The sequence below is a fragment of the Electrona antarctica genome (assembly GCF_951216825.1).
Source record: "Electrona antarctica genome assembly, chromosome: 20".
NCBI lineage: Eukaryota > Metazoa > Chordata > Actinopteri > Myctophiformes > Myctophidae > Electrona > Electrona antarctica.
The window spans coordinates 29830597-29851670 of record NC_136801.1 but is presented as its reverse complement, the minus strand read 5'-3'; the positions used below and the strand labels follow the sequence as shown (position 1 = coordinate 29851670).

Here is a 21074-nt window from a genome sequence, read left to right as displayed (position 1 = left end):
ATGTTCCCTCTAATTTGTTTTCGGTCTGAGTAAACAGCACAGGGACACAGGGGCATACAGTATATGGGGAGATAAGTCATGACCCAAGGAATCCAGGGAAAGTGACATTTTGATGTTATGACCTACGGTTCAAGTTATAAGGCGAAATGTAAAGTGGGCTGTTATAGCGCCACCATGAGGCCGACTGATGTAATTATTTATTACATTAATTTTAATAATTATTAAGAACCTCCCCTCCAAGTGTTGTGACTGTAGCTCCGACGGTTTCTGAGAGAAAAATACTACAACCCACTCACCAGTGAGACTAGGTGTTCACCAGTGAGACAAGGTGTTGTTCTCTCGCAATTTGCGGTGTCGCAAGTTTCATACCTATTCATAGACCAGCGCTGCTGGTAATAAAAAGTGATAATAAATTGCATATCTACAAGTTCATTCTTGTACGCCACCATTGCATGATGGAGTAAAACAGAGGACTAATCAATTTTATCGATTATAAAAAAAAATGATTACGCTTATTGTTGATATACGGTATAGGGCCTATAAGAAACCAAAAAATATACTGTATATAAGAGGGAAAAACTGCTGCTTGATTAACCGACTAACCTACATGAGTAAGATGAAGTCGGCTATTGGATATGAATGTAATTTCAATAGATTTTGGGTTAATTGCCCAGCCCTAGCGGGAAGGTCATTTAAAGGCCACAGAAGCAGACCTCTCTCCTCTCCTCCTGTCGCTCTGCCTCCTGCCTGAGAAGCAGAGATAACCCTACATGTGCCAACCGCACAGGGCCAATACCCGTGATTTATCGGAGGCCATTTGGTACCTGAGCGCCTATGAAATTGTAATGAACTTGATTATGCTTCTAATGAAGTGTGCGAGGTTTCCTCGGAAATGATTACAGCCATGCTGTCGCGCACACCGCCGACGGGAAAGCAGCGGAAGGCGAGAGAAAGAAGGCAGAGGAAGGGAGCAATGAAAGTGTCAGAAGGAATGAAGACCTACAGTGTAGGGCCAGGGAACTCAGTCTGGTTACAGTGTAGGGCCAGGGAACTCAGTCTGGTTCCGTGTGGTTCCTTGGAACTGACTACAGTGCCGTTTACTATAGGTTTCTATATTGTTACATCTTGTGTACTGTACATTAACCCATTATTCTGACCTGAGATCAGATTCTAAAAATGTCTTCTACACCCTCAAAAATAGCAGACCTACAAGCTCGTAGCGCGCCACTCGGTGGCGCGCTATGAGCTTGTAGATCTGCTATTTTTCAATAGCTAAAGCATAACATGATGCTAACACCAAAAGAGGTTCCCACCCAAAATGGGTTAAAGGACAAATCCAGACCAAAACTGTAAACTGTAAAAACTTACCCATGAATCAGCCTATAATCCTGTCCCAACATACATGTTGGTCTTGAGTTGTTTCATAGATGCCTGTTCTCCATTTCCCCCAACCCTCCCACAGTAAAATGCAGTTAGAATGGAGCTAGTTGTCTTAATTCTAATGTGGGTATTTTAGTAGCTAATTTTTGCAAATCGTTTATTAATCGTCCTGATACTCACACATGCACTGTTTGTCACGCTGCTGTTCATACAGAATTCAACGTTAAGCGTTCTCAACAGGCCTGAACATTAAGTCCAAAAGGTTGGTGCTCCATTCTAGCTGCATTTTACAGTGGGAGGGGTGGGGAAAATGATGAAACAATTCAAGGCCAACAAGCCCAACATGTATGTTGTCACAGGATTATAGGCTGATTCATAGGTACAATATAGTGTATATACAGTACATATAGCAGTGATTCGCAAACATTTTCATGACAAGGACCCCAAATTATGTATTTTGCAAGCAGACCTGAAAATATTTTGGGACCACCAATTCAAAATTTGTGTAGATCAAATGTTTAAGGATTATTCCACATTTGTCTCAATGCTTCAAGATTCTTTAGAAAATAGCCGATCTACAAGCTCAAACGTGTCGACATGTTGTTGTGAGCTTATAAATTGGCTATTTTTAAATCCCCCCCACCCACACACACACACACACACTTCCACCTCGCTGAGGGATTTTCCATTGAAAACGGCACAGACGGACAAGGGCGCTGACGGCGTGCTACATTAGCCTCGACAGCCACCGGCCTCATCATAGGTCACACTTTGCATAAATTTCATAAAACGTATTAAATGGCAGTTCAGGTGGATCTTCCTAACCTTTCTCTGTTCCAGGGGTGCTCTCATTTAGATGGAGAAAACATTATTGTTCCATAATTTCATGTGCAAATTTTCCCTTTTCCATGCCAGTTTGGCTTAAATACCAAGCAGTTATTAAGTAAGTGGGTGCTAAAAAATGCCAGCGGTAAAGGGCACGTTCACAGATGCAAATGGGGGCTTTTCACACATTACTGGGACATGGTAAGGAGTCTATACTTCAAAGACAGTGAGCGCTGAAAACTAAACATTTAGTTGCAGTCTGGCAGAAACCTTGTATCTCCATATTTCAACTTTATTTATTTTTTTCATAGATGAATGCCCTACTTCATCGTACATTAGTTGTACGAACGCTTGTTTTCTATTGTTGTATTGTTTATTGGATCTTGTTTAGTCGATACACTTAATTGTTTTAGCTCATGCTCATTTGATTTAGCTATTTTGTCTCATCTGTTTAAGGAAATAGGTAGCTGATATATTGCACTTTTACCTTAGCGCTAGGTATACTCTTGGTTGCTTGTTTTTGCAGAAAATGCACTAAAGACTTCTGGTGATTAGTAGTTTTTGTTCCCTACCTATGCTGAATACACTTATTGTAAGTCGCTTTGGATAAAAGCGTCTGCTAAATTACTGTAATGTAATGTAATGTAATGTAATGTAATACAAGAGTGTTACACAAAATGGGTCAATATGGCAGATCTATAAGCTCATGGTGACACGTTTTGTGTGAGCTTGTAACCGTTTTGGACATACTAGGTTTCCACCCGACACCAACCATTTCCAAATTCTCGACCTGAAACGGCCCCCTTGAAAGGCCAACTGTATCCTTGGCAGCACGCGGTTTCCCAGTGTTCAGCACACCTTTGATAGAAAAACGTTGCAGGCATGGGGTTTCCTGCATTGCTCAGGCTGGAGAGACATAAATAGCCTAGCTACAGTAACCGCAGCTATAAGTACCATAATTAACCCAGGGGTGGGGACCCCTTTTGGTGTTAGCATTATGTTGTGCTTTAGCTATTGAAAAATAGCTAAATAATCGACAAGCTCATAGCGCGCCACCGAGTGGCGCGCTACGAGCTTGTAGGTCTGCTATTTTTGAAAAATCGAAGAACGACTGACATAGAAACATAGCTCTTTCAGAAAACTGTCAGGATGTAGAAGACATTTTTAGAATCTGATCTCAGGTCAAAATGGGTTAAAAGCCCTATGTACCGGTGTCCCCCATCTGCACTACCTTTTGGTTATGGTCGATCGGTCGGTACTATACGTCAGTCGATCGGTCGGTTCAAACCATTTCTGTATCTGGGGGTGGTCCACTTGAAAAATCTTGAAAGCATTCACAGTCCACCCTTCTGACCACTACACATTTCCTGCCGCCATTAATTAATCCCTCGATTGCGTATTGCCATGGTTTAATCACGCGTGACACTTACTTTGAAGAGCCAAATATCCGTATCGCATTTTACTATGAAACCATTCCGTGTGTGTTGACGAAGCTGGTGCTCGTTCTCTCGGTCGGTGGTGGAAAAAGTGGACCGCGAGTATCACAGCGCCTGCTACAGGCCGTTGAAAACGCTTGTCTGGGACAAAGCGTCCTCTGCAATGTCGCTTCTGTGAGATAAAGCCGTCTGAAAACAGAGCCGGCAATGTTAGTGGATGCGCGCGCATTTTCAAAATGGCCGCGCCCATTGTGTCAGAAGCATAACAAAGCTAACGGACGGTAGATTTCGATACGATCGTATTAAAACATGCATTAATGAATACATCGCTGTTAAAACGGCTTTTCCGTTTGTGGCAGGCTACAAGATTCTACGTGTTAATATTCCTATGTTCCTGGCGGGTAAACGATTAATATGACAGCCAATCAGTGTGTCCTCAAAGCATGTCAATTTTAATGATCAATCAAATCGAATCAGATATAAACACATTGCACATCAATCGTGTTCCGGCTTGGATGAGTGGAACCAACGTAGTACGATTTACATTTTTATCATTGTCATATAGTAATTTTTCAAGGTTTTAAATTTAAAATACATTGTGTTTTCCCAATGATTTGGGGGTCCACTTGGAATACCCTCACGGCCCACCCACCAGTGGATCCCAGCCCACAGGCTGCAATAGAGCGCTCATCATTTCCTACTGTACCTGGTTTACGTTTTCATTTTTTCCCCCATTCTGAATTCTTTACTTACTTTACTTTATTTGTTTATTTGGACAGGACAAAGCATATTAATGGACGTCACATGGACGTAAATACACCGGATATAGCACAGTTGCTAATTTTCATCCGCAGTCCTCACAAGAAACACAAAACGGAAAACAGACAGGCAAACAGTGGAATACATAACATTACATAGGGAACTCGACACATAGACGTTTTTAAAATCGCATCAAATAAGAACTGTGTTAAAAAATGTGAGCTTGTAGATCTGCTTTTTTGGCAACGACAGACTCAGAAGAACACTATTCATTCATTCGCATACTGTATATTATATCTTTATTGGCAGGGAGTTTTGAGTTTCCCAAACAAATTATTATCAATAATTATAAATAATGGCAACGAAGACCCGCCGCAGCAGCTGACAGCGCCGTGCCAGTGTTGTTTCGACTCATGTGTCGCAGACATGCAAAGGTATCACAACAATGATGACGCATCACGCAACCATCCGCCCAGGCCCGATAAGAAGCTCGACAAGCCAAAACGTATTGATACTCGGGGCTCGATAGATTCAGCACCGGGTTTGTAATGTACCCGATCTCTACGGGCTCCATCTCTATGACCGACTGTCATAAACGATACAGAGACAACTCCCCAACAATATCGCAGAGACAAATGCTTATTTGAGATGATTTTAAGATGACCCAATGTTATTCTCCATAGAGAAATTACTTCAGCAAACCAGGGGATGAGCGAGTGATGTCGGGACATCGGTAGTCCATAGACAGAATCTCTTCGTCGACAATAGCCGATCTACAAGCTCATGCAGAATGCTTGCCTATTCTGACATGACCGTAATAGGGAGTCTATAGGTTTCATGCGGTTAATACAGCTGTTAATACTATCTGTCCCTGCTGTTTGCATTGCGTCTATTTGCGTTCGGAGCTTAACACTTGATAATCACAGTCGATCTGTGAATAAAACCTGCCATGATAGTGTCCGCGTCTGAGTAGTTCTTCCCCCATCGCTGTCTGACATGACAAATGTTGAGACTGTAACACACGGCAAGGTCTCCATAGGTGTTAATCAATCCCTTTCTCTCCCTCTCTGTCTCTCTTAGTGAAATTTATGTCTCAGAAAGGGGTCGCTTGGCCTGGCGATGGCTGTCACTAATTTGTTGTGGCAATATTAATTAATGACAGGCCAGTCACAGCTGTTTACTGTGAGATAGATTAGAAGTGGAAGAGATTAGACAAACGAAAACAGTCAGCGAGAGTCCTGGCGGCTGACAGGGGTCACCTTCACGTGGCTGAAATCATATTGAATTTGCCGTGGATGGAGATTGGTGGGTGGATGGGTGACGGGTGCTTTGGGAATTACCACACTCGACGGATCCATATCCAGCGCTATCTGCCATGGTTAGCATTTAGAAACAGCTAAATCAAACAATATTGCACCGCTGTGAAGAGGCGAAAAGCATCACATTTCTGATTGAGGTTTATGTCACAGTGGAGGCCAACTGCTCCATAAATGGATATCTGGTGCTCTACTCCCCTTCATACAGAATTTAAGCAATATAACACGAGTGGCTGTTCTTTACTGTCATCATAATAACTACGCCGGCGCCCCAAAGGTCGCTGGACTGCTCGGGGCCATGCAAGTTGTGTTATTTGATGTACTTGTACGCGTTGTCCGCTCCACGCACATTTTGCTTTGCGCCTACAGTTGGAGGCCATTGATATTGTCCTTTTCTTTTTTCTGAGGTTTGCGTGATCTGCGCAAAAGGAAAGTTAACCCATTTTGGGCGGGAACCCCTTTTGGTGTTTTAAACATTATGTTATAATTTAGCTATTGAAAAATAGCAGATCTACAAGCTCATAGCGCGCCAGTAGGTCTGCTATTTTTGAAAAATCGTGAAAATTTAGAAGGATTTTTAAAAGTTTTGAGTTGAGGTCAGGCCTAAATGGGTCAAATGCTAAGGGACAATATCGGTGGCACCCAACTGTACACTTTCATTCCTTCACTATGACCACAGCTCTCGTACTTTCTGTTTCTTTGCACATGCCCCACTCCAGTGGTTCTCAAATCGGGGTACATGACAGAGAAAGTGGAAAATATTCTTCAATATATCAAAAGGTGGGTTACTCGTCCAAACTCGTTCTCAAATGAGTTAATCTGCTGTTATTCTATCCAAGAACGAGTGGTAGGCCTACAGGTAAGACATTACATAACTCCCTCCCGAGCCTACAGCAGCTCCGACCGTGCGTGGTGGGTTTAAGGCTAAATCGCAAATTCTTCTCTTTTTTCTAGACATAATGTTGACTCAATAACATAACTCTGCAGTGTTTTTTGTCCCAATTGGGCTGCCGTAGTGAGTGATCTTTTTGATTGATTGATTGATTGATTGATTGATTGATTGATTGATTGATTGATTGATTTGATTGAATACTTTATTAGTCAGAAATGTAAACAGTACAGAGTACAATCACACACTCTTAGTCTAAAAGGATACCACCGAATAAAGTCCTTGCGGTCTTGTTTCCATTCAGGTCCTGGGTATTCTGCCGTTAAACCCACTGCACACGCTCAGAGCTGGGTTTGTGGTACCACTCGTACCACAAACGGCTTGTGCAGAATTATCATTTAAGTGCTATTTAATGTAATTGTGATGCATAAAAAAATTGGTCTTTTTGAACTACTGGTTTACGCTTTCTTATGCAAATCGCCCTAATCCAAGGAGGCACGCCACAGCAGTCTGACTGTATCCTGAGAGCTGCTGACCCAAGTCTCAACCTCAGGTTCTCTGCCTCGCTGCAACCTAGAGAGCCTCCAGTCTCTGGCGGGGTTGACTTGGCAACACAGACGGCTTGTCACAGCGAACAGGAGATTAAGTGGCCCAATCAAGGCTGGAATAGCAGGGTAATCATTCCACTCAGTAATATGGGTGTCAGGATTACTGCTGCTTTCTCAATTCACTGTGCAGTCTTTGAAAAATGTGTGCAGTTTGTGAACAAAGCGCTATGAATCACAATGTGGTGTTCAGGAGGCAAAAGCCACACTATGCAGGAGAGAAATCTGGATGGCATTTTCCCACTGGCTGCTTAGGCATGTCGGCATGTTTCCTTTGGCCAACTGAAAATACTATAAATATTTCAAGAGATTCAATGAAATTATTTCTTTAAAAGATGATGAACTATGATTCAACTTCCATGCAGGATGGGTTCACACGCACGCACGCACGCACATACAGTATACTGTACATACAGTACTGATATCGAATGTCTGTCCATTTTAAGTCCATCAGTAGTATATCTATCAAGTATTGAAAATGAACCAATCATTGTGTTCCATTTTCTTGTATCCTTTTAGAGCTAGTCAATTCGAATCCACTGTTCCATCTACTTAGTTTCTCATGCACATTAGGCCAGTTCTTCATGTCCAAACTGTAGCCGATTGTGGAATACTGTACATGTACTACTACAGGGGTGGGCAACTTTGACGATGGCAAGGGCCACTATATTTCCACACTCACTCCAGAGGGCCGCATTGCATATTACTGTCGTAGCAAAAATAGCCGATCTACAAGCTCAAAACGTGTCGCAACGGCACATTTTGAGCTTGTAGATCAGCTATTTTTGCTATATTTGAATTGAAAACCCAAATATTTTTTTGCTATTTTTGAATTGGAATACTGAAAAGTAACCTTTTTATTAAATTAAAATGCATTTAGTTATGGTTATGTTAACATTATGAACTGTTAACATAACTACATTGGACACAAAAAGACTAACATTTAATACTAGTCATGAAGTAATTAAAGCGGGTTTGGAATTGTAACGGCTGAAATCAATACTATATCAGTATTCTGATATTAACATGCGGGCCGCATTAAGTGAAGGTGGGGGCCGCATGTGGCCCCCAGGCCGCCAGTTGCCCACCCCTGTACTACTAGATGGGCCTACTCGGGAAGCACATATGATGCAAGTTTGGAATGCATGCAAATATTTGCAGTTTATTTTGTATTGTTTCCAATAACCATGCAGCCCTAGTCACTAATACATTACATATCCAAATAGCCTGCATGTGTTTTGCAAGCACATGTAGTGTAGGGACATGCATGCACACTAACTGAAGCGTGCGTGCGTGCGTGCGTGCGTGCGTGCGTGCGTGCGTGCGTGCGTGCGTGCGTGCGTGCGTGCGTGCGTGCGTGCGTGCGTGCGTGCGTGGAACAGCTGAGGTGTGAGGCAAAAAAAAATGGATGAATTTTAATTTTTCATTTAGAGGCCGTGTGTGCAGCTAGCCTCCTGGTTTATTGTTCAGCGTAGCCTGAGGGAAGTCATCCAGGGGAGGAGTGCTTCCCCCAACCAGCACAATACTCTGCCTCTCCCCGACACTCCACTGCCTTCACATTACATCCTGAAAAGGTGACCCTCGCTTCCGTCTTCTCTTCTCCATATACTTCCTGCATTCCTTATCTTCACTCCACACCAAGGACTGTCTAAAGAGGACGAGACGCGAAGACAACATGGCGTCCTACGGGCGACGCCATGTTGCTCACATGGTGCTCCATGGAAGGAAAGAAACATGCGCAGTTGAGACCAGGAAGTTGGACATGACAAATCATAGATATGGCGCAAATGGCCCAGCAGATGGCGTGATGCCAATGAAAGGAGAGATGCTTGTACATATGTCACGTCCGACCAACATTACTGTCTGTGTGATGATCCATGCTGGGACTTACTTATCCATTTGCTGTTAAAACGTTAATATAAAAGGTAAAATGCAATGACGTGACATGATATGTACAAGCATATCTCCTGTCAGTGGCATCACGCCATTTGCTGGGCCATTTGTGCCATATCTATGATTTGTCATGTCCAACTTCCTGGTCTCAACTGCGCATGTTTCTTTCCTTCCATGGAGCACCATAAGCAACATGGTGTCGCCCGTACGGTCTTCGCGTCTCGTCCTCTTTAGACAGTCCTTGCTCCACACCTCCCTTCCTCGCCATCCTTCTGTCTCTCTCCCTCTCTATTATGGGTACTCTTCTGAATCTCCTGGTCCACTGTCATTCCATTGCGTCGGGATGGGATGCGGAACCGAAGGAACTTGATCCAACATCGAGGAACCGGAATCCGTTCCATGATCGCTTTTTGGAACAGTTTTCCGGAACCGGTTTATCACAAAATAAAATGATTCTCAAACTTTTTCATTTCAAGAACTATTGTTATTATATTATTGTTATTTTTAAAATATATACGTTTTAAAGAGAACTGTTATACAGACCAATAAGAGGGAATCGTTAAAATCGTAAAGGATCCCAACGCTACCATTGCGATCCCTCCTTTCCTCTCCTCTTGCTCAGTCTGCCATGATCGTTTTCCTGCCTCACTGCCTCCTTTCAAAAAGGACAGGAAGGCACGTTGTCGCTCTGACCCCGCGGGAAACCCTGCCCTACCCGTCCGGCGGCCCCCGATGCCAGTGTTTATCAAGGCAAAGCAATCATTTGATGGGAGGTCTCCTACAACACCACAGGGAATGACTGGACTGACCCACGGTCTGCCTCTTCGAGAAGGAAGTGTATTATTGTGCACACACACACACACACACACACACACACACACACACACACACACACACACACACACACACACACACACACACACACACACACACACACACACACACACACACACACACACACACACACACACACACACACACACACACACACACACACACACACACCTCTGTAGGGAATGTCTGCTGGCTAGACTACCTGCATATGCATACTGGCTGGCTGCTTGGACTGGGCATAGTGACGATCTGCTTGGACTGGGCATAGTGACGATCTAGGACAGCCATTCCAAATGTGTTAGTTTTTTCCTTCTTCTTCTTTAACATGAGCCTTGAACATGAATTTGCAAAATACAGCAAAATAGCAACTTAACACAATCGGTGCCGGAATGCCTTCAAAATAGAAGCTCCGGGGTGCCGGAAAGACATGGCCGCCTTTACTCTGAAGCCCCCCCCCCCCCCCCTTACCTTGGTCTCGATTTTATTATATTGCTAGAAGCTCCAAAAAGCGTTCATATTTTGAGGGAGAGGCGGATGAGGAGCAGAAATGAAGCGCTATTATATCCATCAGATCAAAACCACGGAGAGCGCTCTGGATTAGGAGAGACGAGGCATTCTTTCTGCCGCGCAGCTAAGTCAACGGTAAGCTAGCCTCGGAAACCCAGACTTTTATTTCCTGCAGGGAGAAAAAAAAAGTCTGGGTCCGAGTCCACTTCAATTCGGCATAGAGTAGCGCAAACATCACTCACTCTCTGCTGATTTCTGATCGTCTGCACCTTTGTTAAATTGACACACACGCACACATATACACACTCCTCTCTCTCTCTGTCGCTCTGATTAATTAGTGCATGTCTAGCAGCTGCGCATAGTTTCTCCCGGCGGATCCTGCCGGGAGCTGCCTATGCCATAAAAAGCATAGGTGAGTTCCAGGCTAACGGTAAGCTAATATGAGTGCAGAGCGCGAATGACGGTGGCCGAGAGTCGGACTGAAAAATAAAAAAAGGAAACAATTCAGAATATTCTTGCCTGGTATCATTGAGGATGCGCTAGGACATGTACACACGTCCTTTGAACGCGTCGGTTGGAATCCCAAGGACGTGTGGACACGTCGGATGGACAGAACCAGTTAAAGTACAATATATTAGTTCCATATCATGTTAGTTCCATTGATCCATTAAGCTGGAACACAATCGGTTCATTAAAATAAACATGCATAAAAATCATAAACGGCCAAGTGGGTCCAAGTACAGAGCCCAGGGGGACGCCAGCACATAGAGTTTGTAGTCCTAAAACCTGTGAGTGAGTTCGCAATCGTTTCCCGTGGCAGATTTCCAGCGTTTTTAGGCTTTTAATATGATGCAGAAAACAAGGTATGCGATTATCCAGTAAGTCCAAGCGAGATTCACATCTTGTTCTACAACATAAATTACCTACATTAATATCTCAACCGTGAATTTTTAAGCCTTCGTGTCCTTTTTTTAAACTGATATTAACTGCCTGTGGGGATCAAAAACACTGTTGATTTGTGGAGATTGTCTGGATTGGAGTTGAAAAAAACGAGTTAACAGCAAATGCCTTAGATTGCTACTTAAACCCTATAGACCGGAGTCCCCCAGGGCTCTATTCTTGATTCCCTTCTTTCTCCCTTCTATACCCTGTTTGTTTTCCCCGAATATTCATATGCTTAATTTAATCCACGGCTGAGGTAACTTCTGAGTTATCCCACAGAACATAATCTACAGACATAATCTCTGTAGCACTTTATTATCAGAAGAGCCTTCTTACGTAAATGTAGATGTTCTCTCATCCTTACTAGCCTATATGATACCCGTGCTGTGTGCAAGGTGGTCTCTATTGAACACGCACGCGCACGCACGCACGCACACGCACACGCACACACACACACACACAGTACTGGTAGGGGGATCAACATAGCTTTGGTCAGGGACAAGTAGAGCCTGAGGAAATCCCAGGGAAAGAGAAGTGACCTAGCTGGCACCGCAGATCCCTGGCACCGCACCACATACAGTGATGGCACAAGGCCCCGAGGCTACGGCTGGCAACCACCCCAGTAGTACCCACGTCTCACATCCCCAGGCAAGTCAACTGCTGCCCTGGCATCCACGCTCAGACACATGTAAGTATACATGTACAGTATAGCTGGAGGATACATGAACTCTCTCTCACACAGCGGCGCACGCACGCACGCACGCACGCACGCACGCACGCACGCACGCACGCACGCACACAGTCCGGAGTGTTCACTTACACATGGATACTGATGATTTTACTGTGTACTGTGTTGTCCTGCAAAAATAAAATAAAGAAGAAAAAAAGAAAAGAAAAAAAGCCCCTTGACTCTAGTAGATGGCACGGCTGACTTTCAAGAAATTCCACAAGCGAGAGCTTTCTGGAACTAAACGGCCGAGGCAAATCCTCTTAAAATCCATTTAGACACCGTGGCAGCCAGAGAAAGAAAAAGAAAGTTTCTCCCAAGGCAAACATGTGCAGGTTTGTTGGTTTTGATGTTGTGCGTTTGGGGGGAGGACACTCTCGCGCCAGTTTAATTCTTCGAGGCGGGAAAAGAATGCTAATACGACGCAGAGCCAACGCCGGAGAAACATCACATTGTGGTGACATTAAGCCTTCAGGGGAAAGAGAATGCCGCGTGGAATAGAAGCATGGCTTTCATTTCTTTCACATGGATTAAACATGCTCCAGGTATGGAGCTCAGAGATGCTACAATGGCCCGAGTTCCCTTTAGAGAAAGTTGCACTCACATTTGTCAAAATAATACACGATGCCTGTGACCTGCGTTGCCTAGATACAGCGTACCTGCTCAGGTGCAGGTTTTAAATGGTAAGCAATTGAATACATTTGCGCCACGCAAGGCAGCCTGTTTTTAGATGAAAATTCTGCAAACTGAAATTAGGTTTTTGAACGACTGTCGCGGAGCACAAGCCAATCCAGCCGGTGTGACTTTAGGCTTCTCCTGTTCTCCACCAATGCTCTCCCAAAACTAGTTTTTCTGCTCTGATTACTATTTACCTATTTGTGTTTCTGTTTCCTTTGGGGCAACAGATTGAATTAATCTTTGTAGACATGAGATGCTATTATACACATGAGGAAAAAAGAGAGGAAAAACATGAGCAAAAATTACAAAACTTTTGCCAATTATAGCTGTAGAAACGGAGAGCGAGATCAAGAAAAGAGCCGTGGTGGGAACAATTGGGACTTGTTTTGTGTCAGAGGCACACGGACAGTAATTAGCATAATTTATATGCCCTTCTATGTGAACAGATCAATGAACGGAATACGCACACGCGCACACACACACACACACACACACACACAAACAAACACACACAGTGCTCATGCTCACATTTGCAATATGTATTTTCACTCTATGCCTCCTCTTTCTGATCTAAAGTAATCCTACTTAAATATATCCGTATCAGCCCTGCCACCATACCTCTTTTCATCCACCATGCGACCCCCTTTCTCCCCTCCTCCTTAATTACTTGTTGGAAGGTGTTTGGCTTTCCGCTGGGCCCCTGTTGCTTTGGTATTACAGGCCCCTGTAGGAAGTTTGAGTGTCTGCCACAGATACTAAGCTGAACACAAGGCATTGGGAATGTGTCAGTTCTCACCTGGGGTAAATGAGGACAAGTCTTCCTGCTGGCTTTGAGGCCTGTCCTTCCCTCGGGGGCTGGCCGGATGTTGAAGAGGGCCTGAAGAGCACACTGGGCCGCCTGGATCTTGGCCAGCTTCTTGCTGCGTCCGCAGCCCTCGAATATCCTGCCGTCCACGCGGACCGCCATCACGAAGCTGCGCAGCCTCCGGCCCTCGGCTCGCTCAGACAGGCATGCGTAGCGCAGGCCCGGCCGGAGCTCGTTGAGCACCGCCACGGGGCTCTTCGGGGACTCGGGCTCTGGAACGATCCCACCCAGCCGCTGCTGGGCCTGCACCATCAAGTCCAAGGTGTGACGGAGCAATCGGCCGTGTCTCAGCAGCTCGCTGGAGAGCAGCTCGCTCTCCGCCGCCGAGTCGCAGAGAGAGAAACCGTCGGCGCACGACGACGACTCAAACTCTTTGAAGAGCGTGTCGGGGAAGTCGGCCTGGTCCGAGGTGAAGTCGGCAGAAGGGTTGGACAGGTTCCCCATGGCCAGGTGGGCCTGAGGCGCGTTGGGGAACTGGACGAAGGACTTGAGGGCCAGCTCGGCAGCCCGCATCTTGGCTTTCTTTTTGGTGGGGCCAGTGCCTTCGAAGGTCAGCCCATTAACCTCCACGGCAATGGAGAAAACCGGGGCATGGACGGGGCCCGTCTGGGACACCATGCGGTACTGGAGACCCGGTCGTAGCTCGTTCAGCTGCACCAGGGCATTCTTCGGTGCGTCCGACCACGACAGCTTCTTGTAGATGAGGCGCAGCTGGCATAGTTGTCCATTGTTTTCTTCCTCCAGTGGCCGCTTCCTCTTTAGACCAGAGGTTCCGCCTTTTGACGAGTCAGAGCGAAAAAGCGACTGGCGCTCACTGGACCCAATGGGGCGGTCCTCTAAGTTGCCGACGTTACAGTTTTCCTTGACCTCTGCACTGCTGGTGCCTAGAAGAAGAAGAATGAGAAGAAAAAGTAAAAACAGGAACAGCATGATTCAGAGAAATAATCCTCTACTGAGAACAAAAGAGGCAAAAAATAATTCTGTCATTTTCGTACGAGAGCTAAAGCTGAAATTCATGCTGTGCAGAACAGAACAAGCTGTGCAAAATCCCCTACAGTAGTCTGAAGCACTCCATAAGTCCATACACAATGAAATCGCACGGAACAAATCTACAATCAGCACACTGAGCCAATACCACCATTTGTTCCACGGTTGCTAGCTTTCTCAGATAAGTGTTTTCATTATAATGAGTGCATTATGTGCCACATTCTGTTAACCCATTCTGGGCGGGAACCCCTTTTGGTGTTACATACATTATGTTATAATTTAGCTATTGAAAAATAGCAGATCTACAAGAACTTGTAGGTCTGCTATTTTTGAAAAACCGTTAAAATGTGCCTCAAATCTTTCAGAAAATTGTCATGATTTAGAAAACTTTTTTTTTGAATTTCGACGTCAGGCCTGAATGGGTTAATCCACCAACTGAATGTGTCCCATGGGTGTGCCACGGTTGGGGAAACTGTAGAGCCATGTGGAAAGGATCAATCCCTTTTGCCCAAAGCCCCCAGAACGGCTGGGCAATGTTCAAGCCCCCGACGATAGTGGTCAAAACTGGAACTGCAGGCAGGCGATATACATGCATGAGCAAGAGAGGGGTACTATCATAGGAGTGAACCAATCACATCAATGCTCGAGGGGTACTATCATAGGAGTGAACCAATCACATCAATGCTCGAGGGGTACTATCATAGGAGTGAACCAATCATATCAACGCTCGAGGGGTACTATCATAGGAGTGAACCAATCACATCAACGCTCGAGGGGTACTATCATAGGAGTGAACCAATCATATCAACGCTCGAGGGGTACTATCATAGGAGTGAACCAATCACATCAACGCTCGAGGGGTACTATCATAGGAGTGAACCAATCATATCAACGCTCGAGGGGTACTATCATAGGAGTGAACCAATCACATCAACGCACGAGGGGTACTATCATAGGAGTGAACCAATCATATCAACGCACGATGGGTACTATCATAGGAGTGAACCAATCATATCAACGCTCGAGGGGTACTATCATAGGAGTGAACCAATCATATCAACGCTCGAGGGGTACTATCATAGGAGTGAACCAATCATATCAACGCTCAAGGGGTACTATCATAGGAGTGAACCAATCATATCAACGCACGAGGGGTACTGTCATAGGAGTGAACCAATCATATCAACGCTCGAGGGGTACTATCATAGGAGTGAACCAATCACATCAACGCTCGAGGGGTACTATCATAGGAGTGAACCAATCATAGCAACGCACGAGGGGTACTATCATAGGAGTGAACCAATCATATCAACGCTCAAGGGGTACTATCATAGGAGTGAACCAATCATATCAACGCACAAGGGGTACCATCATAGGAGTGAACCAATCATATCAACGCTCGAGGGGTACTATCATAGGAGTGAACCAATCATATCAACGCCCGAGGGGTACTATCATAGGAGTGAACCAATCATATCAACGCTCGAGGGGTACTATCATAGGAGTGGACCAATCATATCAACGCTCAAGGGGTACTGTCATAGGAGTGAACCAATCATATCAACGCTCGAGGGGTACTACCCATATCCAGTCTTCCGGATCCTTCAAAACGCCACTGAGCAACTTCCATTTAAAATAATAGCAGGGGGCGGGGCTGCCGCGCCTCCTCATCCGCCCTCTAGCTATTATAACTCCATGCTTTTGCAATGGAGGACAGGTTGCACTGAGAGAGCACGACAGCACTTTATTCGGATTAGTTGCCACCAAAGTAGCAGCTCCACAACAAACATAATGCATAAAAAACTAAAATAAAAACTAAAATAAAAAAACGAATTTAATGCAAAAGTCTTAATACAAACATTTGCAAGACAATGGTCAAGTAAAAAAAAAATTATGAATGAGCATCACAACAAATCAACTTGTCCATCATGGTTGTTCAGGTCAATTCATATAGGATTATTGATCATGTGTGGGGTCTTTTGTTTGTCTTTTTAACTTTCCTTGTTGAGTGCTTCAGTGATCATAGTTGGTAACATAGGAATGGCCCTGTACATTACAGAGCTGTGTACCACATTTGTTCTGTTTTTTTTTAAATTGTTTAACTATGTGAGCCCTAGAAGCCTGCCTGGTATAGCGGACTATGATGATCTCTTACATAAACTATTTGTGAGTACACACACATTGGTTGTTTACTATGGAAGATATTCCTAAAGAAACTCACTAAATTGCATGCCAACCTATCCACTCCTCTGAGCCATGAGAGACTGGCAGGCAATCACACCCTGTTGCCTGCTTTATTTCACACTTGCATGCATCGTCTGTGAGAACAAAGTATGCGAAATTGTGACACACATAGACATGCTCTTCAATTCAATTACAGCATTTCAGCAGTTTAACCAACATTATCCCTATAGCGGTGTCCCTTTGCATGTTCCATATTCATGCCCCAGATGTCATAATAGATGAACATTCAGGAAACAAAGACATAGAATATATAATCAGTGCAGGGTTAAAAGTACATACAGTTTTTACTTGAAGTATTTCTATTTTCAATATTATTGTCTTGTACTGTATCTCCTATGTGGACATAAATTATGTATTATGATGGCGACGACGACGACGTTGATGTCTTGTTTTACATCAATATTATGACTACTAGAATAGAACAGTTCATAGTGTGGACATTGCTATGTCATGACAGCTAGCTCTCTGTTGGAAAATAATACATCTGACAGCTGATGTAGACAATGTGGAACAAAGATGTATTAATGATTATGTATGCTTGCAGGTAAATCAGGTGCTATGCAATGCTTATGTAAGAGTTAGTGTCGAAGTGTCCTTGAGCAAGACGCTGAACCACTAATTGCTCCCGATATGCAGGGTGGTGCCTTGCATGGTTTCCTCCGCCATCGGTGTGTGAATGGGTGAATGTAATGCACAATCTTATATTATGTAAAGCGCCTTGGATAAAGGCGCTATATAAATGCACCATTTATAGCATTTACAGTATGTATATACCCCTGCCCTGAAATTAAATGTTTTTCTCACAAACTGGCACCTGGGAGTAATTAAATGGCATGAGGATAATGGGGCTATCACTTTCATATTAGAGCTGATGGTGAAATATGACTCTTTTTTCTTGATGTCGTGCGCGATGCGATGAAAAGGTATATCCGAACATCGGATGGATGATGATCCCCACGGACAGTGCCGCAGTTTCAGAGATAACAGCCAAAGAAGATCCTACTTTTAATGGGACCCTATCGGATGCGCGCGCACGTCTCCTGGTGCTGGGGGTGACGAAGGCGTTGCCTAGCAACCGGGTCAGTGCTAAAAGTAGATTTTAAGCGAGACAGTTTCATATCGATAAAAATGTGACTCTTTTTGATATAGAGACAGTCATGGCGGCAAGACTAACTGAGTTAATAGCACAGGCACACTCTTCACATACTAGAGCATGTCTGAAATAAATGTCAGAGCTGAAATCGACATGTAAATATGAAATAAATGCTTAAACATGTAGTCAGGTGTAATGTTAGTTACACCAGTTTTGGTGGGTCAAAAACATATGTCAATTTGAATGTCATTTTTTCACCCAGTGTCAATTATCTAATGCAATCCTGGGAGTGTAGCGCCCAGGATTGCATTAGATAATTCACAGGTTGGCAGGGGGGCCAGCGGACTGACCTCATGCTTCTTTCTATGCATGGAGGAGTCCAAGCTGCTTCTTTCACCTGACAGGGGGAGTTTCCCCGGCTGGACGTAGCGCGTGGAAGGAACACGTTATTCCGACCAGTGCATTTCCCCTCCATCAGGCGCCCCGGCTGGCCAGGGTTGAGGTAGTTTAGAGACCAGGATTACTGCATGTTTTTTGTGAGGGTACCCACCCCAGGGGACACGGGGAGAACATGCAAACTCCACACAAAAAGGCTCTTTCACCAACCCTGGGCACTGATGACGCGAAGGAGAGAACACGCCCCCAGCGACCCATAGCGTCCCCAGGGGTAATCAAACCCAGGACCTTCTAGCTGTGAGGCGACAGCACTGGTTTTAATTCTTGTTTTACTTGTTTTTCCTAATAAAGTTGTCCTTTTTTATGTTCCCTCCCCTGGTCTCCACACATGTAAAATGTCATTGAGTACTATGAAAAGCGCTATATAAGTCCCAGATATTATTATTATTATTATTATTATTATTATTATTATTATTATTATTATTATTATTATTATTATTATTATTATTATTATTATTATTATTATTATGTAAACGTAAACAAAAACAACACAGATTCCGGAAAGTTTCAGGTTCCGGAAAGATTCTGGGTTAACCTTCGTAGTTCGTAGTGGAACAGAGCCAATAGTTTGATTTAGTGAGGACTGGAGGAGAGCTGACAAAGACACAGAAAGGAGGTGGCAGCTTACTTAAGGAGTCCTCGTCCTCTGCGCTGCCCGTCCCAGTGCTCATGTACTTGAAGGGAGCGATCAATGCCGACAGCATACTGACTTTCTCTGGAGGAGAGAGACGAGAGACAGACAGAGTCAACACACCGGGGCGGCGGGGCCGGGGATGTTTTGATGGGTTTATTGATCACTGCGGCTGTATCAGCATTGACCTAACATGACTACAGAGACACAACGCTTCCACACGGCGTGCATGTGGAAACAGGTGGGCGCACGCACGCACGGACGCACACACACGGACGCACACACACACACACACACACACACACACACACACACACACACACACACACACACACACACACACACACACACACACACACACACACACACACACAGATTATGGGAGATACACATACTGTAGACATGTGGCCTTGCGCACACACACACATTTGTGCACTCACACATTATGCAAACGACATCACAAGCGCACGCACATGTGCAAATGCGTGACTCTCACGCTCAATGCGTGAGGGTTGGCAGCCCTGTCATATCAACCATAACTGTGGCCGAGGCTTAAGTTCAGGTGGGTGGTGCCAAGGTGAAAACCAGGTATACTTAATGGACTGGTGGTTGTGGCCACATAAAAACAACATTTTAACACTTTCTGTACACAAAAAAAAATCCTCCAAGTATAATCATAGTATACCTGATGCTCATGTTTTAGGGGGAGGGAAAGTCACGGCACTCACTTTAAAGTGAACATCATTTCTAGTAACTTTTACTTGAGTACAGGTTTTATAGCTCCCCTACCGCCTCTGTGCTCAGACAGCGGGCCCCATGGGGGCCCCTGCTGTCCAGGTGTTCATGTTGTTTACAGTAGGAGGCCTTATTAGGGCCATCGCTCGGTCTGCTAGCTCTCCACGCAGCGCTGAGCACAATTGACAGGCCAGTCTGGCCCCCTAATTAGAAGCTCTCTCCCTTCTCAACATTGGCTAATGATCAATAGTTAGGGAGTTGTCTCTCTGAACAAAGAGGGAAGGAAGAGAGGGATGGCAGTGGTGCTGATGATAGGAGACAGAGCCAGGTGGATGGAAAGGCTGTAGGACAAAGAGGAGAGAGCAGAGGGACAAATCTGCGTGTGCGCGCGTGCGTGCGTGCATGCGTGCGTGAAGGCAAGAGGTTGAAGAGGGTGAAGGCGAAGCCGAGGTTTAACATCCACCCACCCCTGTGATGGCAGAGCGTTTGACCTCAGCCTCACACCCCCAGCCTTCAATTTCACCATATCCCCCTCCTCTCCCTCCTACTGTATAGTGTATACCCTGTGAAAGTGGCAGAGAGATCCTTAGGGGACTGTTGCTCTAACAATTGAGCAGAATACGGGCATAAAAAAAGACCACCACATTACTGTGCAATGAACATGTTTTGATAAGAGTGCGAGGTTGTGAATGAGTTCGTCTAACAGCTCTCTCCCTCTCTCTCTTTCCCTCTCTCTCTCCTCAGCTCAATAGCACTAGAGGGGCCGGATGAATCACTCTGACACACATGAACACACTCCACACACACACTGTGGTTGGAGCCGTGTGTGCGTGCGGTCCTCACGGGCCAACAACACCACAATACAAGCGTTCGCATTCTGACCTAATTACAGACTAAAGAGCAACACAAGCAGCCATTTGGCCCTAAACGAGTCCCTCAGCCAACAGGGGTTGTTATCCAGATGATTTTCAAATCAGTCCGTATTGTTACCCATTCCCTCGGGGCTGACTTGTTGTGATTTTGCACCGCTTACACAAAATGTGATGGCAAAAAAATGTCACATATAAATGTGAGCTTTTTAGGAATCCATGAAAATATCTGCATATACTGCTGCGTTTTTCAGATATTTAGATTTTCTTTTTAAACAAAAAACGCGTCCAGTCTGCAAGGACTATAACTACTGTATAGCATCATAAAACATGCATTCGCACAAATGGTGTCAGGGGCAAGTTCCCACTGAATTGTCAGTCGTCAGTATCAGGCATGAAATCG

At 44.8% G+C, this 21074-nt stretch overlaps 1 protein-coding gene across 2 annotated transcripts in view; it reads right to left on the bottom strand.

Moving 5' to 3' along the window:
* adarb2 (adenosine deaminase RNA specific B2 (inactive)) overlaps window positions 1–21074 on the bottom strand; it is a 245050-nt gene that overhangs the window by 70484 nt on the left and 153492 nt on the right. The window contains exons 2-3 of one of the 2 annotated variants that reach the window (XM_079489974.1): window positions 19065–19151; window positions 13588–14540 (exon numbers count right to left, since the gene is read on the bottom strand). In XM_079489974.1, coding sequence (XP_079346100.1) covers window positions 13588–14540; window positions 19065–19151 — 1040 coding nt within the window. The remainder of the gene's footprint in view (window positions 1–13587; window positions 14541–19064; window positions 19152–21074) is intronic. The other variant, XM_079489975.1, reaches the window with a different exon arrangement.